Source organism: Dreissena polymorpha, chromosome 3 (genome assembly GCF_020536995.1).
Source record: "Dreissena polymorpha isolate Duluth1 chromosome 3, UMN_Dpol_1.0, whole genome shotgun sequence".
Classification (NCBI taxonomy): Eukaryota; Metazoa; Mollusca; class Bivalvia; order Myida; family Dreissenidae; genus Dreissena; species Dreissena polymorpha.
In genome coordinates, this window is record NC_068357.1 from 42,638,848 (window position 1) to 42,659,605 (window position 20,758).

The following is a 20,758-nucleotide window of genomic DNA, read 5'->3' on the forward strand; positions in this document are numbered from 1 at the left end:
CGATAGAACAACCATGGTATATACCAGAAATGTGTCTGCCCTCGAAAGAGTTCCAATTTTAACAGTGAATATTTTTGTATATGTATGTTAAAGGTTATTGAATAAACGGACTACCACCTCTTTATGGTTATTATGTTCAAACTTCAAAAGGCAAAAACATTTAATTTAAGAATGCAAACAATATGCACACCGCAAGAGTATATTTTGTGAACAAATAACAATTTAAAACAATATTCATCGTCCAATAGGATCCCGTGCGTCGATACAATAAATATACTATAAGTATGGTTAGTGAAGGGTTTGACTTCCTGGATGAGGGAAGAAAGAAGAGGTCTGCGTATGACCGGAAGTCTCTAGGATTGAGCGTCTTCTCCGTCTGCGTCGCCTTCGCTGTCGGAATGCTGATTGGTCATTACGCCATCAAGAAGAATACCGAGCCGGACCCAGTAAGTGCCCAGACTGCCTGCGCATTCAACTACAACTACACTTACATATCCTGTACTTACTGCATGTGTACATCTGAAGATATTTTCAACTTACATAACTTAGATGTACTCACGGTTTTAATGATTTTCTTCCGCGCTTATTTTTATCAGATGAATTCAGTGGAATCTTTTCATGACCTGCATAGATATATGATGTTTACCTAATTGCCTCGTTTGTAAATATTAATATCCCAAAACATGTTTTGTAACTAGTTAATCAATTAAGTTTTACAAATAAATAGTGTCGAGAGAATTTTTTTTTGAAAAGCTACACTTATTTACACGAATGTGTTTGTAAATTAAGACAAAACATAGGTGAAAGAGTATTTGTATACGCTAAGATTTAGTATCAAACATCTTTACAATAATACGATCATTAATTGATAGATATCTAGCACGTCTCGCGCGCCCGACGGGATTGGAGGAACGACATTGCCGTCGGTTGGAGAGAGTTCATTAGCAGCGTCTTCAATAATGACAAACACCCAGTCTCAATCGACGACGAGCGTCCATCAGACAACGAGGGTCGAGACAACGAGTACACATGCGCACGTGACAACGTCACAGCCGCCAGGAACGTCCGGTACTCAGACCTCCCTGAACACTCCCGTATCCAGTACCATGACCACCCAGAGCAGCACATCATCGGGCACCCAGAGCTCCCCGGGAACAACAACGGCGTCCACTGGGGACGCACAAACTGACGGCGTGTTTCTTGCCAATGTGTCAGCTGCCATTATAAGGGAAGCCAATCCTAATATCACCGATGTCCTCCTCAATGAAATCAACGCAACGAACATCCGGGAATACTTGCGGTAAATATAAAATAATGAGTGTGTTTTCCTCAACATGGTGTTACCTTGCACAATTTACGGACTTACGCGGCAGTCTTTATATGTTTTTGTTCCACATATAAATTGTTTTTACAACTTATATATATAAAACATTCACTAGTATGATTAACATTTGACCCATAGCATAAAACATCAAATAGATATCAACTGCTGATACGTTTTTAGGTTTATTGAAAACAATATTTTTTCTTAATTTCAAAAATGAAAGGTGTAAAAATTCATATAAAACAATATATTAATATTCTTGTACTCTCCGCACATAGATTTCATCAAAACTTATCATAATAGTTCATGAGAAATAAAACAAAAGAAAGTAACAAAGCTACGTCACCAGTTTTGTGTTTTCCCAATTTAAGTTTGACTGCATATGAGCAGTGTTTGCTATGCATTTGCGTAAAGTGTCGTCTCAGATAAGCCTGTACACAGGCTTATCTGGGACGACACTTTACACACATGCATTAAACCCCCTTTTCACATACCATGACCAATATAGTATAGCATCTGTACCGGGTAGCAAAATATTATATAGTTCAACCCATTGCTCTGCGGACACTTATACTAGTATGTTGAATGCTGTTGTTTCTCCATTCCTGTTCAAGTTCCCGTATGCTACACGGAGTTTCATGTCGTGTCTCAAGTAGTTCAACTAGTCACACAAATTGACATTCATTCTTTAAAAATATGTTGATATGATAATTTCGCTTGAAGAGTAAACGTTCCTTTGGTATATATAATCTGATGTGTGTGTTACACATGTGTTGCAAGTGCGATAGAAGCGTTTAAATAAATTTCTTAACGATCGACATGCCCACTAATGTTTTATTACACATCAATGTTTTTAAATCAAATGCGAACAAATATTGCAACTCAACTTTGTTATAAGATCGGTCAGAGAAACAGCATATGCGAACAAAATAAAAAAATAATATTCACATACTTCTATTTACACGTGAAGCAAGATGCATTAATTCCTGCATGTGGTTCAGTAGTATTTGAGCGTTGAGGGTGAATTTCTTTACATCTTTGTAGTAAATGATCTCAAACAATACCACATTAAAGTTTAAGTTTACATCTTTAGCCGTTGTAATTATAAAAGAGTTGCGATACAAGTGCGACTGAGTGTTTAGAATAACAAGTAATAATTTATTATGCTTTTGATTATAATTTATTCTTATGGTAATTTATATAAGTATACTTTAAAAAATGTATTAAATACCTGACAATTCAATAAATATTCTAAGGAGATCTAACCATTTCAAAAAAAGACTTACTTGCGAAACACATATCTTCAAATATAGGGATAGATCTATACCGACTTTTTTAACGCAAAACAACCTGCGTTTCTGAAAAATGCACGTGAAACTAAACTGTCTTATCATTAAGTCCAATAATACCAATGCACCTCGAATAATTGGATATTATTAATCAAATATGTTAACTGCTAGGTTATACCAAGTGAACCCAACTTATTACAGTGTTTAATTCTTGGAAAGTAAAGTTTAATATTTCTGTAATTTTAAATTACATATCTGACAAGCACGCGGTGTGAATATAGCAGTACTATTAACTCAAGTGTTTGAATGCTCGCATTTACAAATGACGAACTATAAAGAAGAATAGTAACGCATAAAACAATAAAAGAGTTCACATTACTCCGACCCCTGATAATACAGCTGCCCTCCAACAGATATACTTCAAGTATATGCCATTAGTACACATGTACTTGCAGCGAGCTGGTACGCGCCCCGCACGTGGCTGGCACGAAGAGCGACTATGAGCAGGCGGAGATGCTGCGGACGTTCTGGCTCGACAGCGGCTTGGACGTCGCAGTCACTACGCCATACGATATCCTCCTGTCGTATCCAAACGAAACGGTACCAAATCTCGTACGAGTTTTAGATGAGAACGAAACGGAAATCTTCAAATCTGAGGACAATGAATATAATTTGACAGAAGAGGAAAGACCTTGGGAGTTTCCGTTTCCATACCTTGGCTATTCCGGAAACGGCGTTGTTCGGGTATGTTGCAAGACGCATGCCAAGTGAATTATATTAAAAAGGTTTTACACATTGTAAATTGTTCAACCTCTAATGTTTTGTTCCTATCTTGTTTTAAAATACATGTTATTAAATCCCATCAATACCAATGCCGCCCTATATTATTTCTTCTTTAGCCGGTTTCAGTGCATTCTTTGGCGATCGGTCCCATTTAGCCAACTTCTCGTATCGCATGTTGGCCGAGTATTGCCTCGCACCCTATCCCATTCACAATGCTTTCCTGTTGTGTTTATGTTTTCGTAATTTTCGTACTTAACTGTAGCGTAGTTTCAGTTTCACCATGTTTACCTGTAATTGTTTTTTCGATCCCATTAAATTGATAAATGTAATAAAAAACATTGGATGTTCCTATACATTCAGATATTCGAGATACTCATATTTCCTTTACACATTCTTAATGATCAATTTGATTCCTTCCCCCATACTATTGGCGCTCGATGGGGTCATTGTCGGTTCGGGTACTACTTAAATGTACCCCGGGTACTCTTAAGTATACTTAAATGTACCCGAGTACGGAAAATATATAAACACGTACCCGAATTTTTTTGACTGACCCGAGTTTTATAACCGCCAAAAGTCGAAGTCGTACAACGCGCTACGGAATGCAAAACAAATTTCTCTTTGAACAAAACCTGCCTCAATTTTCTTTTTTGTGTAGGAGTTTCGATAATATAGAATCCATTTAACAGAATATTGACATAAATTGAAATATAATTAATTTGAAAAAAAAAATAGCCGACAACGACCAATTTAGCGTTAGAATTCCCGGTTACTTGAGTATATTTTCCGTACCCCGGGTACATTTGAGCATACTTAGATTACCGGGGGTACATTTAAATAGTAGCCAAGCAGACAATGACCATTCGAGCGCTTGGCCCCGAATTGTATTCCCTTAGGGTCCTCTGGTGTACGTGAACTACGCTCGTCAGGAGGACTTCGACTACCTGACAGAGCAGGGCATCAACGTCAGTGGCTGCATTGCGCTGGCCCGATATGGAATGGGTGGACGGGCGGGAAAGGTAAGTCAGTGGCTGCATTGTGCTGGCCCCCTATGGAATGGGTGGACGGTCGGGGAAGGTAACTGTACACGCCACTGCAACATTCATTCAAACATTTAACGTACAGACACGACCACAACGTATCGAAAAGCAATAACCAAACAAATTAACACTAAAAGTTACATTTTCAATACATATTCTGTACAAAAGTATGTTATTATTAGAGCTACAATGAATACAAAAAATAGTTTCGGAACTTTTTGAATCCCAATCGCTTGATTCGACTTTTCTTGTTGATCCATAATATATGATTAAGCAAAAAGCAAAAACTACAATTTAAACTACATTGTTAACCTAGACTGTATTTCTAAAGGATTAAAGAAATGCACCATAATTTACATTAAGAATGTTTTTCATGTTAAGTTATGTCTCAAGTTTTCTCATTATATACCAGACTGACGTAGACACTGATTAAAATTTGTGCATTGAAAAAAGTGATCGTTTCTCTCGGATACTCGGATAAACATCGCAGCACTAATAATTAGGTGCAGATATTTACCTAATGCATTGATTTGCATGCTTGATGCTAGTTTTACTTCCTGTCTGTTGTGCAGGTCCGGCTGGCGGAAGAGCACGGCGCCGTCGGGGTGATCATGTACGCCGATCCCGGGGACTACATCGCACCCTGGGCCACCGACTACTATCCGGACTCCATCTGGATTCCGCCAACAGCGACCTCTCGTGGCAGCATCTTCATGGGCACCGGCGACCCCCTCACACCCGGATACCCGTCAATAGGTGGGTAATTATCACTGGCACGGACCACGAAAATTTCACTCGCGTAAAAATCACTTTCAGCGTTGCCGGCATAATTATGATCATTATTAATAATTATGATGATTTTAGGAACTACTGTCGCCTATGCTGAAAGTCAAATGTACTGTTACATTTGTTTACCTGCGTCATAAGTTTGGAAGAGGGTTGAATGTCTCTACACATTTCTCTAGTTCTTCTTAAATGCTCTGAGCTTTTATGAGTACATACGTACAGCTCATATCCCAGGACCCGGAGGGTCAATAGCTGGGAGTTGGATTATTGCAACTACACATTTCTCCTGACTGTTGCAGACTCTGCCTACCGGTACAATGAAACAGACCCAGAAGCCAATCTACCCAAGATTCCCGCGATGCCGGTCGGCTGGGGTTTCGCCGAGAAACTGCTTCGGTAATAATAAAGCCTTTCTCTCATTCGCGAGGCGAGCTTACTGGAAGGACTTTGTATAAACAAGGGCGCGAGGTGCTTTCTCTCGTCCGCAAGATCGCCGCAACGATTAGAACTTAAGCATACACGTCAATTTATGCGTAAATCTGCAAGATTATACCATATCTTCACGTCTATGACACAACTTTGTTACACAACATTCATAAGTTCCTGACGTACACATGTTACAATAAGACGAATGTTTTTTTATGAATGTATGTTAATTTGATACTACTACTGTTAAATGTTATTATTAGGAACCTGTCCGGAAACGCAAGTCCTGCGAGCTGGCGTGGGAGACTGAATGCCACCTACATGATTGGACCTGGCTTCGAAGACAATAACTGGTAACTGTGCTTCATAAACACGCATTATAATATCAGTTTTTAGTTGTTCGCTTGCGAACAACTAAGGTTAGTACCACGCGTTTCAAGCCACTCCCTCTTAACTACGATAGACCTGACAACTGCCGCCTCTGCCGCATTTGCCACATCTGCCGCATCCGCGCGAGAAAGAGTTGTATAATTTATGCAAGAGGTTTGAGTTCTTCAACTTTATTCATTCACAAATGGAAACATAATGTGAATATCGTGTTAAATGGAATATTTTTTAACGGAGCGTATATAGAAAAAAAATCAATAAACACTGTTTGTATTATACGTGTCGCGGAAGAGAATGTTTATGAATGATTAACATAGTCCACTATCTGCTGCGTCTTAATGACGTAGTATTTTTGCTCAGCACAGGTCATTCATAATCTATTAAAAAGTGCACACTATTGCGTTAAGACATACTCTTTATTAATTTGAATGCCTTGTGTTCATTTCAAACTTGCGATTAATTTTAAAAACTGAGTTGCGTTTTTAATTATGCAATAGCGAACAATTTCAGCGCCTTCAGCGTTTTGCTTTGGGTTGGTATTTGAAGCATTGTTCTACCAGGCATACATATCCAGTGACTCGCCTAACAATGCTTTTCCGTTCATGTAAAACCCACCATTTACTTTAATGAAATTGATTTCCTGATTATGTATTTATACCATAAAACGACTGACACTGCCTGTTGGTATATTATAACCCACATTAAACGGCTGATACTGTTTTTTGCAATGCATAACCTACCAGTTACTTGAGTGAACTTGTTTGTCTGATTATGTATTATCCACATAAAACAGCTGACACTGTTTGTCCGTTTGCGAATGACCCACATTAAACGGCTGACACTGTTTGTCTGTTTGTGTATAAACGACGTTTAACGGCTGACACGGTTTGTCTCTGTGTGTATAACCCAGATCAAGAGGATGACACTGTTTGTTTCTTTGTGTATAACACACATTACACGGCTGACAGTGTTTGTCTGTTTGTGTATAAACCACATTAAACAGCTGACACTGTTTGTTTCTTTGTGTATAACCCACATTAAACGGCTGACACTGTTTGTCTATTAATGTATAACCCACCAGTCACTTGAGTGATCAAGTGCTTGTCTTTTTATATTTAACTCACATCAAACCGCTGAAACTGTTTTGCTGTTTCCGGTGGACAGGAGGGCGGAGTTGAGCGTGCACACGACCAATCTGAGGCGGCGCTCCTACAACGCGTTCGGAATGATACGGGGCGAGTCGGAACCAGGTACATACGGACACACACATCATGCATTCACATCCCACCGCTTGCTGTAGTTCATGCACATGCGCAGGAAATAGCGTGTTTTATAATCCACAGTTTTCTATGATTGCAATTAGTTAATCACATAATCAGGGATTCACATTTCAGTTGATTATTTGTAAACTCCACCGAAATTCGAACCTTAAAAGTCCAATTAACTAGTATGTCATGCTAACTAAAAAATACAAAGACGGTGTAATATTTTAATGCTAAAAATATAAAACATTTTCTTAAAGGCGTTTTCAAAATATTCAAAAGGGAAATAATTATCTCATTTCTTTTTTTATCATTACAAGAACGTGTATTCAACTTACTCATTAGAGACAAATAATTGTAACTTTTTAATTTGAATATATAATATGGCACCTATTAGAGTATTCTTATGTTTCAAACCGGTTCAAAGCTTCGGGTTGAGTTGTTCATATTTATTGTTGTTGTTTTCAATCGTAATATTTATATGAGTCATGTTCTGAGAAAACTGGGCATAATGCATGTGCGTAAAGTGTCGTCTCAGATTAGCCTGTGCAGTCCGCACAGGCTAATCAGGGACGACACTTTCCGCTTTTATGACATTTTTTCGTTTAAATGAAGTATCTTCTTAGCAAAAATCCAATTTAGGCGGAGAGTGTCGTCCCTGATTAGCCTGTGCGGACTGAACAGGCTAATCTGGGACGACACTTTACGCACATGCATTATGCCCAGTTTTCTCAGAACACGACTCATATACATGTATGCTCAAAGAAATCATTCATCTATTACACTGTTTGTCATTCCAGAAAGCGCACAGCCTACATATGGTTTAATTAAGCGGTGTAATGTTAGGTATTTGATATCAATGTCATTTATAGTTATGTACTGAGTGTTTTTCCCAAATCATGCCCCTATGGTTAAAACAGGCGACCTATCATTTGTGCGCACGCAGGAGTCACTCCGTGGCTTGCAGCAACGCAACTTCATGAAACCACAAGACGTAGGGTTTAACATTTTGTATGTTACATTGTTAAGTGGTCTACTATATTAAAACTGCTCCGGCTTGGGATCAAATGATGAATTCAAACTTATTTAGCAAATTATTTTGCAGTATTTTTGTTTCTTCGACCTCAAAGCATAGAGGTGTAATATTTGGTATGTAATATCGTCGTAAAGTGGTCATCTATAACGTTTTATCTAAACATGCATGACCCTTAGATCAAAGCTTAGGAGACGCACAGCGGGTGATGTGGTCAATATTGACCCGCATGGCAAAATAACCTTAGAATCCCTCCAGCCCCCCTCCCCCGTCCCTTCAACAACACAGAATTGTCAAACCATATCCATGGGGTCAAAACTGGTCACACTTATTCTTACAATCAGAATTAAGTTTAACTCTGATAAACGTTCCATGGCCATTTTGATCAACTTGTATATTTTGAGAGTAATATTGATCGTTTTATGTTATTTTATCGAAAAGAAATTCACTTCTAGTGGGCAATAAGTTTTTTTGTATTAATTTTGAAATCAAATAGATTTTTTTTAATAAGAAATAGGGATAACTACAAAAATAAAATTGTTGTATTAGAAATTTGACTCAGGTACAAAATAAAGGCAACATGAACCGATGGTATATACAAGAAAATGGTCTGGTGATTGATTATTGTGCTTTTAACAACCGGATGTTTGGCGTGTTTGCAGACCGCTACGTGCTGCTCGGCAACCATCGTGACTCCTGGGTGCTGGGCGCCATCGACCCCTCGAGCGGCACCGCAACAATGATGGAGCTTTCACGTGTGCTGGGGAAGCTGGTCAAGGAGGGTACGTGACCCAAAGATAAACCGTGTTGTTGTGATCCATACAATAAAATTATGTTTTATATATGGTCCCTCTGAAAACATCTAAGGGTCGGTAGAAGTTGTACGGCATTTAAGGCAAAACAACGCGCGGTTGGGTTGTGATCATATTGGTCGACCGTCGAGGACCAATTACCGACGGAAATCACGTAATAAATCTCTCTGATATGGTTAAAACGCAGTTTAATGAAATAAAACTGCTACCGAATCATGGCTATTGTTTCTTATGTCATTTGCATTATCTTGCCGGATGTTATGATGCAGAGTCGAGTATTCAACGAGATAAGACAAGAGGCCAATAAAATACGTCGTAGTTGTCAATTTGAGGACCAATTACCGTAGACACGAATTTCTTGTGAAATTGGCAAGAAAAGTGATGTATTAAATAAACAAAATTTAATTCTTAGCGATACAACGGTTTTGCAAATAATTATATTAAATGTTTATCACATATAATAACAGCGGATTGAAAACAATATTTAAATTTAAAAAATAACTACTAGGACCAGGAGCAATTATATGTTATGGTATTTAATCATTAAAACGAAGTGATGAACCTATAACGGGCCTAAAACACGCAGGCAATTTTTAATAAATCCAATAAACATCCGATATATTTACTTTTTTTAATATGTGTGTACGTTATATGCAATGGAGAAATATGTTTGAAAGAAAGCATAGAATCATACACGTGTACATAAAATGTTACGTCCATGATTTTACGTTGTGACTCTACCTTGCACGTTCAGGCACGTGGCGCCCGAGACGGAGTATCATCTTCTGCAGCTGGGGCGCCGAGGAGTTTGGCCTCATTGGCTCCACAGAGTGGATCGAGGTGCGTTCACCATGAGCACGTGATAAGTGATCGACAGATTTAGAGTCAGAAATATCGACATCTATTGTACATGTGCATGTATAACTATTTGACACGTGCACATTCGAACACATGACGAATAGTCAAAACAATATGCAAGTAAATGAAGTCAAATATATATTTACCAAAAACAATGACATATATAAAATGATCTTCATTCTTTATAAATAATATATATGTAAAAAAATTGCAATCCAAAAATTTGTGTCTGAATTACAATGTCTGTATGCAGGAGAACAGCAAGACACTTGACTTCCGCACAATTGCCTACATCAACATGGACATTGCTGTGACAGGTACGCGTTATTTAGGAGTAGAGTTGTAACATCACAATATATTGGTCTCATATATTTTGCTTACAAAAACACACGAGTTTTCGATAGTTATCTAAGTATGTAGCGTGTCTCAAGACTGAAATGAGGGCAATGATTTTACCCTTAGGCAACTACTCGATACGTGGTCTAGGAAGTCCTCCAGTGTTCACAGCTATGTACAGGGCGGCTCAAAGGGTGCGTGCATTTTTTCTGCTCTTCGCAAATTATTAAAACCGACCGTGAATGCATTTTCTTACTTGAAATATTTTGGAGTTTTGTAGGACCCGAATTTAGTATACTATTTTAAACAAACAATAATAATGTCCATTGAACAGGTGCCCGATCCAAACGTAACTGAAACGAAGAACACTTCCGTGTATGACGTCTGGTTGGCAAGGAAACCACTCCAGAGTGTCACCCGCAACAACACAAACATGCCTGAGTACGTATGCATGTGCTTTCGAAACGTAGTGATGTACGCTTTGATAATATATGTAGACTTTCTGCAGAATGCGCTAAGATTATTATTTTTTTAACTTAAACCTATTTATTTTAGCTCGATTGCATTGAAAGCCTAAGGCTTATTTATAACACTCGAGTTCATTTCTTGGGACTAGAACAAGTACTAGGTGTCTATGGGAGAGATCTAAAGAACGCTCCCAGAGTGGGGATCGATCCCATGACCTTCCGGTCGCTAGGCGGACACCTTATGCCACGGCGACCTGTAGAACAAAATAACAAACTTGTATGCGGGAACAGATCAAGCTGACACATTTAAAATCGTTTCAATACCTCATACCGCGTAAACTAAAATTATTTGCATGACACAACCATCGCTACAACAATGTTGTAAGCATTATTTACGACAACAAATAACCTGATTGGCTATGTATATTATAATATTGCTTACCTACTATTGGCAATGAATAGGTTTGTTCTTCAGTATAAGAAGCCCGGGCGAGGGCAGCGACTACGGGACGTTCATGCAGCGCGCGGGTATCACGTGCGCGGACTTCAGATACGACCAGGACTATGTGAGTGTAGATATGGCACATGCAGGCGTGTTACCTTGCTCTACTTAGCGTTCCAAAAATCTTAAATGTTTCCAAATTAACTTAAATATTCGGATACATTCAGCTATAATACGGTGATATCGTCTGAAAAGTGTCATCGTATGATGTAAAATGAAAGCTGTGAGCAGCTTCTTGCAAGGGCTCTCCAGGGACGATACTTGGTACTGAGGGAACGGAAACAATGCTGCATTCGACTTAATATACTCTGTTCTTGTAACATACGATTATTATAATCATCAAAGGGACTTGGTCACAGTTTGGCAAAATGACATTTTTTGCTTATAAGTAATATCCTAAAATTGATAATTTATACATAATCTGAAAGCAAAAGACACGTGACTAAGACACGAGTAAAATATAACGGGTTGTTTCTGAAAAATCATAAATCGTAACGCATTTCGTTGATTATTTGGGGAGAAACACGTCTTCTTTTAACAGCGTTTAAAAACGCAATTAAATCCGGAAGATCACAGTTGTAACGAGTTAGATTTCGCTTTAAGATGTCCCGGGTTCGAATCAATGGACCGGCAATATTTATTATTTATCATTATTTCTTGTTTTTATTCACATTTTATTTTAGACTATTCCAAATATTATTAGTTGCCAGTCAATATATTAAATGAACTTTTTCTAAAATACGAAAATCGGTGAACTGGTCCCTAGAAACGTATTGCTTTGCTTGCATATCGGTGACCAGGTGATGTTCTCTTGCAGATCGGTGACCATGTTCTGTTCGCTTGCAGATCGAAGACCAGGTTCTGTTCTCTCGCAGATCGGTAACCGGGTGATATTCTCGTGCAGATCGGTGACCGGGTGTTGTTCTCTTGCAGATCGGTGACCATGTTCTGTTCTCTTGCAGATCGGTAACCGGGTGATATTCTTTTGCAGATCGGTAACCGGGTGATATTCTCTTGCAGATCGGTGACCGGGTGTTGTTCTCTTGCAGATCGGTGACCGGGTGCTGTTCTCTTGCAGATCGGTAACCGGGTGATATTCTCTTGCAGATCGGTGACCGGGTGTTGTTCTCTTGCAGATCGGTGACCGGGTGTTGTTCTCTTGCAGATCGGTAACCGGATGCTGTTCTCTTGCAGATCGGTAACCGGGTGATATTCTCTTGCAGATCGGTGACCGGGTTTTGTTCTCTTGCAGATCGGTGACCGGGTGCTGTTCTCTTGCACATCGGTGACCGGGTGCTGTTCCTTTGCAGATCGAAGACCATGTTCTGTTCGCTTGCAGATCGAAGACCAGGTTCTGCTCTCTTTCATACCGGTGGCCGGGTGCTGTTCTCTTGCAGGTCGGTGACTTGGTGCTGTTCTCTTGCAGATCGGTGACCGGGTGCTGTTTTCTTGCAGATCGGTGACCGGGTGCTGTTCTCGTGCAGATCGGTGACCGGGTGCTGTTCTCTTGCAGATCGGTGACCATGATCTGTTCTCTTGCAGATCGGTGACCGGCTGCTGTTCTCTTGCAGACCGATGAACAAGTGCTTTTCTCTTGCAGATTGGTGATAATTTGCTGTTCTCTTGCAGATCGCGGTAACCATGTTCTGTTCTCTTGCAGGTCGGTGACCGGGTGCTATTCTACCCGCTGTATCACACCAGCTACGAGACTCTTCACGCCGTGGAGAATCTCATAGACCCAGGGCTTAAGGTGAATGATGCATGGTTGCTTTGACAACATCCCGGCGCACTTAACGCACACATTTTGTTTCTTCACACAGAGACGTAGATAGCGTGTTATCTACGTCTCTGCTTCACACTAGCGTTAACAAGCATTGACTAGTTAACGGTAATATCTGTTTGGCATAAACGACGGTTATCTGTGGTTTTGAATATGGGGTAAGTTAAATTATCTCTTTTGTTTTTCACTTCGTTCTTATATCTGATATTAACACATGATAATTTTTATAAGGCGACCTTCTTCGATTTGTATGCAATTTGTTTGTCTCTGGTTCTATAAAGGCAAGCTTATTAACTCTTAGCGATACAAATGATGATAATCTCCGGTTGTATATCCAAGATGATTGCCGGTATGTATGTAAGATGGATATCTCAAGTTGTCTATGCAATATTTCTATCACCGGTTGTATATGAGCCGCGTTCTGTGAAAAGGGGGTTTAATGCATGTGCGTAAAGTGTCGTCCCAGATTAGCCTGTGCAGTCCACAAAGGCTAATCAGGGACGAAACATTCCGCCTAAAGTTGATCTTTGTTATGAATACACTTTCTTCAAACAGAAAAATCATAAAAGCGGAAAGTGTCGTCCCTGATTAGCCTGTGCGGACTGCACAGGCTAATCTGGGACGACACTTTACGCACATGAATTAAACCCCTTTTTTCACAGAGCATGGTCCAAATGTAAGATTAATTGCGCTGGTTGTATATGCAAAATGACCATCAGTGGTAGTGCATGCTAGATGTCTTTCTGTGCTTGTGTATGCTAGACGACTTTTTTGCGATTGTGTTTTAAAAGGGACTATCTCTTGTTGTGTGTGTAAGATAACAATCTCTGATAGGCAAGATGACATAAATCTGAATGTATATACAGTTGCACGCCACTATCTGCATGTCACTACAGTACCATGCCACTATCTGCATGTCACTACAGTACCACGCAACTATCTACATGTCACTACAGTTGCACACCATTATCTACATGTCACTACAGTACCATGCCACTATCTGCATGTCACTACAGTACCATGCCACTATCTACATGTCACTACAGTTGCATGCCACTATCTACATGTCACTACAGTTGCATGAGACTATCTACATGTCACTACAGTACCATGTTACTATCTACATGTCACAACAGTTGCACGCCACTATCTACATGTCACTACAGTACCACGCCACTATCTACATGTTTCTACAGTTGCACGCCACTATCTACATGTCACTACAGTTGCACGCCACTATCTACATGTCACTACAGTACCACGCCACTATCTACATGTCACTACAGTACCACGCCTCTATCTACATGTCACTTCAGTAGCATGCCACTATCTACATGTCACTACAGTACCATGCCACTATCTACATGTCACTACAGTACCACGCCACTATCTACATGTCACTACAGTACCATGCCACTATCTACATGTCACTACAGTTGCACGCCACTATTTACATGTCACTACAGTTGAACACCATTATATATACATGTCACTACAGTTGCATGCCACTATCTACATGTCACTACAGTTGCATGCCACTATCTACATGTCACTACAGTACCACTCCACTATCTGCATGTCACTTCAGTTGCATGCCACTATCTACATGTCACTACAGTACCATGCCACTATCTACATGACACTACAGTTGCATGCCACTATCTGCATGTCACTACAGTTGCACACCATTATCTACATGTCACTACAGTACCACGCCACTATCTACATGTCACTACAGTTGCATGCCACTATCTACATGTCACTACAGTACCATGCATCTATCTACATGTCCCTACAGTACCACGCCACTATCTACATGTCACTATAGTTGCATGCCACTATCTGCATGTCACTACAGTTGCATGCCATTGTCTACATGTCACTTTAGTTGCACGCCCCTATCTACATGTCACAACAGTTGCACGCCACTATCTACATGTCACAACAGTTGCACTCCACTATCTACATGTCACTACAGTTGCACGCCACTATCTACATGTCACTACAGTACCATGCCACTATCTACATGTCACTATCGTACCATGCCACTATCTACATGTCACTACAGTACCATGCCACTATCTACATGTCACTATCGTACCATGCCACTATCTACATGTCACTACAGTTGCATGCAACTATCTACATTTCCTTACAGTACCATGCCACTATCTACATGTCACTACAGTTGCATGCCACTATCTACATGTCACTACAGTTGCATGCCACTATCTACATGTCACTACAGTACCATGCAACCATCTACATGTTACAACAGTTGCACGCCACTATCTACATGTCACAACAGTTGCACGCCACTATCTACATGTCACTACAGTTGCACGCCACTATCTTAATGTCACTACAGTTGCACGCCATGCCACTATCTACATGTCACTACAGTACCACACAATAATCTACATGTCACTACAGTTGTATGCCAATATCTACATGTCACTATAGTTGCACACCACTATCTCCATGTCACTGCAGTACCACGCCACTATCTACATGTCACTACAGTACCATGCCACAATCTACACGTCACTACAGTTGCACGCCACTATCTACATGTCACTACAGTTGAACACCATTATATACATGTCACAACAGTTGCACGCCACTATCTACATGTCACTACAGTACCACGCCACTATCTACATGTCACTACAATTGCACGCCACTATCTACATGTCACTACAGTTGCACGCCACTATCTACATGTCACTACAGTATTACGCCTCTGTCTACATGTCACTTCAGTACCATGCCACTATCTACATGTCACTACAGTGCCATGCCACTATCTACATGTCACTACAGTACCACGCCACTATCTACATGTCACTACAGTACCACGCCACCATCTACATGTCACTACAGTTGCACGCCACTATTTACATGTCACTACAGTTGAACACCATTATATACATGTCACTACAGTTGCATGCCACTATCTACATGTCACTACAGTTGCCTGCCACTACCTACATGTCACTACAGTACCACGCCACTATCTGCATGTCACTACAATTGCATGCCACTATCTACATGTCACTACAGTACCATGCCACTATCTACATGTCACTACAGTTGCATGCAACTATCGGCATGTCACTACAGTTGCACACCATTATCTACATGTCACTACAGTACCACGCCACTATCTACATGTCACTACAGTTGCATGCCACTATCTACATGTCACTACAGTACCATGCATCTATCTACATGTCCCTACAGTACCACGCCACTATCTACATGTCACTATAGTTGCATGCCATTATCTACATGTCACTTAAGTTGCACGCCCCTATCTACATGTCACAACAGTTGCACGCCACTATCTACATGTCACAACAGTTGCACTCCACTATCTACATGTCACTACAGTTGCATGCCACTATCTACATGTCACTACAGTACCATGCCACTAGCTACATGTCACTACAGTTGCATGCCACTATCTACATGTCACTACAGTTGCATGCCACTATCTACATGTCACTACAGTACCACGCCACCATCTACATGTAACAACAGTTGCACGCCACTATCTACATGTCACAACAGTTGCACACCACTATCTTAATGTCACTGCAGTTGCACGCCACTATCTTAATGTCACTACAGTTGCACGCCATGCCACTATCTACATGTTACTACAGTACCATGCCACTATCTACATGTCACTACAGTACCATGCCACTATCTACATGTCACTACAGTTGCATGCCACTATCTACATGTCACTACAGTACCATGCCACTATCTACATGCCACTACAGTTGCATGCCACTATCACCATGTCACTACAGTTGCATGCCACTATCACCATGTCACTACAGTTGCATGCCACTATCTACATGTCACTAGAGTACCATGCCACTATCTACATGTCACTACAGTTGCATGCCACTATCTACATGTCACTACAGTTGCATGCCACTATCTACATGTCACTACAGTTAAATGCCACTATCTGCATGTCACTACAGTTGCATGCAACTATCTACATGTCACTTCAGTTGCACGAAACTATCTACATGTCACTACATTTGCAAGCCACTATCTGCATGTCACTACAGTTTCATGCCACTATCAAAATGTCATTACAGTTGCACAAAACTATCTACATGTCACAACAGTTGCACGCCACTATCTCCATGTCACTACAGTTTCGTGCAATTATCTACATGTCACTACAGTTGCACGCCACTATCTACATGTCACTACAGTACCACGTCACTATCTACATGTCACTACAGTACCACACCATTAACTACATGTCACAACAGTTGCACGCCACTATCTACATGTCACTACAGTTGCATGCCACTATCTACATGTCACTACAGTACCATGCCACTATCTACATGTCACAACAGTTGCACGCCACTATCTACATGTCACTACAGTACCACGCCACTATCTACATGTCACTACAGTACAAGGCCACTATCTACATGTCACAACAGTTGCAAGCCACTATCTATATGTCACAACAGTTGCATGCCATTATCTACGAGTCACTACAGTACCACGCAACTATCTACATGTCACTACAGTACCACGGCACTATCAACATGTCACAACAGTTGCACGCCACTATCTACATGTCACTACAGCTGCACGCCACTATCTACATGACACTATAATTGCAAACCATTATCTACATGTCACTATAATTGCACATTATTATCTACATGTAAATATAGTTGAAAGCAAATATCTACATGTCACTACATCTGCACACCACTATCTGCATATCACTACTGTTGTACCGCACTATCTTCAAGTCACTACACTTGCACACCACTATATGCATGCCACTGTCTACAGGCCACTACGATAGCACACAACTATCTACACATCACTACAGTTGCATGCCACTATCTACGTGTCACTACAGTTGTACACCATTATCTACATGTCACTACAGTTGCACGCCACTATCTACATGTCACTACAGTTGCACGCCACTATCTACATGTCACTACAGTTGCACGCAACTATCTACATGTCACTACAGTTACACGCCACTATCTTCATGTCACTAAAGTTGCACGCCACTATCTACATGTAACTACAGTTGCTCGCCACTATCTACATGTCACTACAGTTGCACGCCACTATCTACATGTCACTACAGTTGCACGCCACTATCTACATGTCACTACAGTTGCACGCCACTATCTACATGTCACTAAAGTTTCATGCCACTATCTACATGTCACTACAGTTGTACACCATTATCTACATGTCACTACAGTACAACGCCACTATCTACATGTCACTACAGTAGCACGCCACTATCTACATGTCACTTAAGTTCAGCATGATTATCTACATGTCACTACAGTACCACGCCACTATCTACATGTCTATACAGTTACACGCCACTACTTACATGTCACTACAGTTGTACTTAATTATCTACATGTCACTACAGTACCACGCCACTATCTACATGTCACTACAGTTGCACGCCACTATCTACATGTCACTACACTTGCACGCCAGTATCAACATGTCACTACAGCAGTTGCACGCCACTATCTACATGTCACTACAGTTGCATGCCACTATCTACATGTCACTACAGTTTCATGCCACTATCTACATGTCACTACAGTTGTACACCATTATCTACATGTCACTGCAGTACAACGCCACTATCTACATGTCACTACAGTTGCATGCCACTATCTACATGTCACTAGAGTACCACGCCACTATCTACATGTCACAACAGTTGCACGCCACTATCTACACGTCACTACAGTTGCACGCCACTATCTACATGTCACTACAGTACCATGCCACTATCTACATGTCACAACAGTTGCATGTCACTATCTACATGTCACTACAGTACCACGCCACTATCTACATGTCACTACAGTTGAATGCCACTATCTACATGTCACTACAGTTGCATGCCATTATCTTCATGTCACTATAGTTGCACGCCACTATCTACATATCACTACAGTACCACGCCACTATGTACATGTCACAACAGTTGCATGCCACTATCTACATGTCACAACAGTTGCACGCCACTTTCTGCATGTCACTACAGTTGCATTCCATTATCTACATGTCACTATAGTTGCACGCCACTATCTACATGTCACAACAGTTGCACGCCACTATCTACATGTCACAACAGTTGCATGCCACTATCTACATGTCACAACAGTTGCACGCCACTATCTGCATGTCACTACGGTTGCATGCTACTATCTGCATGTCACTACAGCACCACGCCACTAATTACATGTCACTACAGTACCATGCCACTATCTACATGTCACAACAGTTGCACGTCACTATCTACAGGTCACTAAAGTTGAACACCATTATCTACATGTCACTACAGTTGCACGCCACTATCGGGAAGCTATCAGGCGAGCTGCTGAGGGACCTGGCGGACTCCAAGCTGCTGCCGTTCAATATGAGCGATTATGTGCTCTTCCTTCGCGATTACACAGAAGCCTTTAGGAAAAACGCTACCGAGGAAATGGAGAGACACAGCCTCAATATGAGTAGGTCTTAAGATATAAATGATTCTTAAACGAAAGCATCATGATCTGATTGTAAATTTATGTAGGTAAAACGTGGTTGCTGTACATATTTCAATGCTTACAGTTTGTATTGATATGATTAAAACGATTTAATTTCTTTTTCGTTGTACAAACAACATATTGTTTATTTTTTTCAACATTTGGCATCAATGAATTTTCTTTAAAAAAACTACATTTTTTTATGCAGCACGTATCCATTGTAATCAATTCAAATTCACTGGCAACAGTAATGGGGGCAGCTGATATACTGATTAAAGGATAAATGTATTACAAGTTTACGTATACACACTTGTGAAAACTACATAGACCTTTGGTGAACTGTTGTAAAAATAAGCACAAATTATAAACAAGAGGGTCATGATGGCCCTGAATCGCTCACCTGACTAACTAAATACAGTCCCAACCCAGATTTCATCAAGACAAACATTCTGACCAAATTTCATAAAGATTGGATGAAAAATGTGACCTCTATTGTCTACACAAGGTTTTCTATTATTTGACCTAATGACCTAGTTTTTGACCCCAGGTGACCCAAATACAATCTCAACCCAGATTCCATCAAGATAAACATTCTGATCAAATTTTATAAAGATTGGATGAAAACTGGGACCTCTATTGTCTACACAAGGTTTTTCTATTATTTGACCTAGTGACCTAGTTTTTGACCCCAGATGACCCAAATGCAATCCCAACCCAGATTTCATCAAGATAAACATTCTGACCAAATTTCATAAAGATTGGATGAAAACTGTGACCTCTATTGTCTATACAAGGTTTTTTATTACTTGACCTAGTGACCTAGTTTTTGACCTAGTGACCTAGTTGTTGACCTAGTGACCTAGTTTTTGACCCCAGATGACCCAAATACAATCCCAACCCAGATTTCATCAAGATAAACATTCTGACCAAATTTCATAAAGATTGGGTGAAAACTGTGACCTCTACTGTTTACACAAACAGATTGTTGACGGTTTTACTATTATTAGACCTAGTGACCTAGTTTTTGACCCCAGATAACCCAAATACAATCCCAACCCAGATTTAATCAAGATAAACATTCTGACAAAATTTCATAAAGATTGG

At 40.2% G+C, this 20,758-nt stretch overlaps 1 protein-coding gene across 1 annotated transcript in view; it reads left to right on the plus strand.

Moving 5' to 3' along the window:
- LOC127873853 (N-acetylated-alpha-linked acidic dipeptidase 2-like) overlaps positions 1-20,758 on the plus strand; it is a 27,883-nt gene continuing 7,125 nt past the window's right edge. Inside the window, exons 1-16 of the mRNA XM_052417901.1 lie at positions 1-446; positions 873-1,300; positions 3,069-3,357; positions 4,293-4,415; positions 5,009-5,192; positions 5,522-5,618; positions 5,912-6,001; positions 7,200-7,285; positions 8,993-9,112; positions 9,897-9,982; positions 10,254-10,317; positions 10,463-10,530; positions 10,671-10,777; positions 11,279-11,369; positions 12,966-13,055; positions 19,471-19,636. Coding sequence (XP_052273861.1) covers positions 285-446; positions 873-1,300; positions 3,069-3,357; positions 4,293-4,415; positions 5,009-5,192; positions 5,522-5,618; positions 5,912-6,001; positions 7,200-7,285; positions 8,993-9,112; positions 9,897-9,982; positions 10,254-10,317; positions 10,463-10,530; positions 10,671-10,777; positions 11,279-11,369; positions 12,966-13,055; positions 19,471-19,636 — 2,251 coding nt within the window. The 5' untranslated portion in view covers positions 1-284. The remainder of the gene's footprint in view (positions 447-872; positions 1,301-3,068; positions 3,358-4,292; positions 4,416-5,008; positions 5,193-5,521; positions 5,619-5,911; positions 6,002-7,199; positions 7,286-8,992; positions 9,113-9,896; positions 9,983-10,253; positions 10,318-10,462; positions 10,531-10,670; positions 10,778-11,278; positions 11,370-12,965; positions 13,056-19,470; positions 19,637-20,758) is intronic.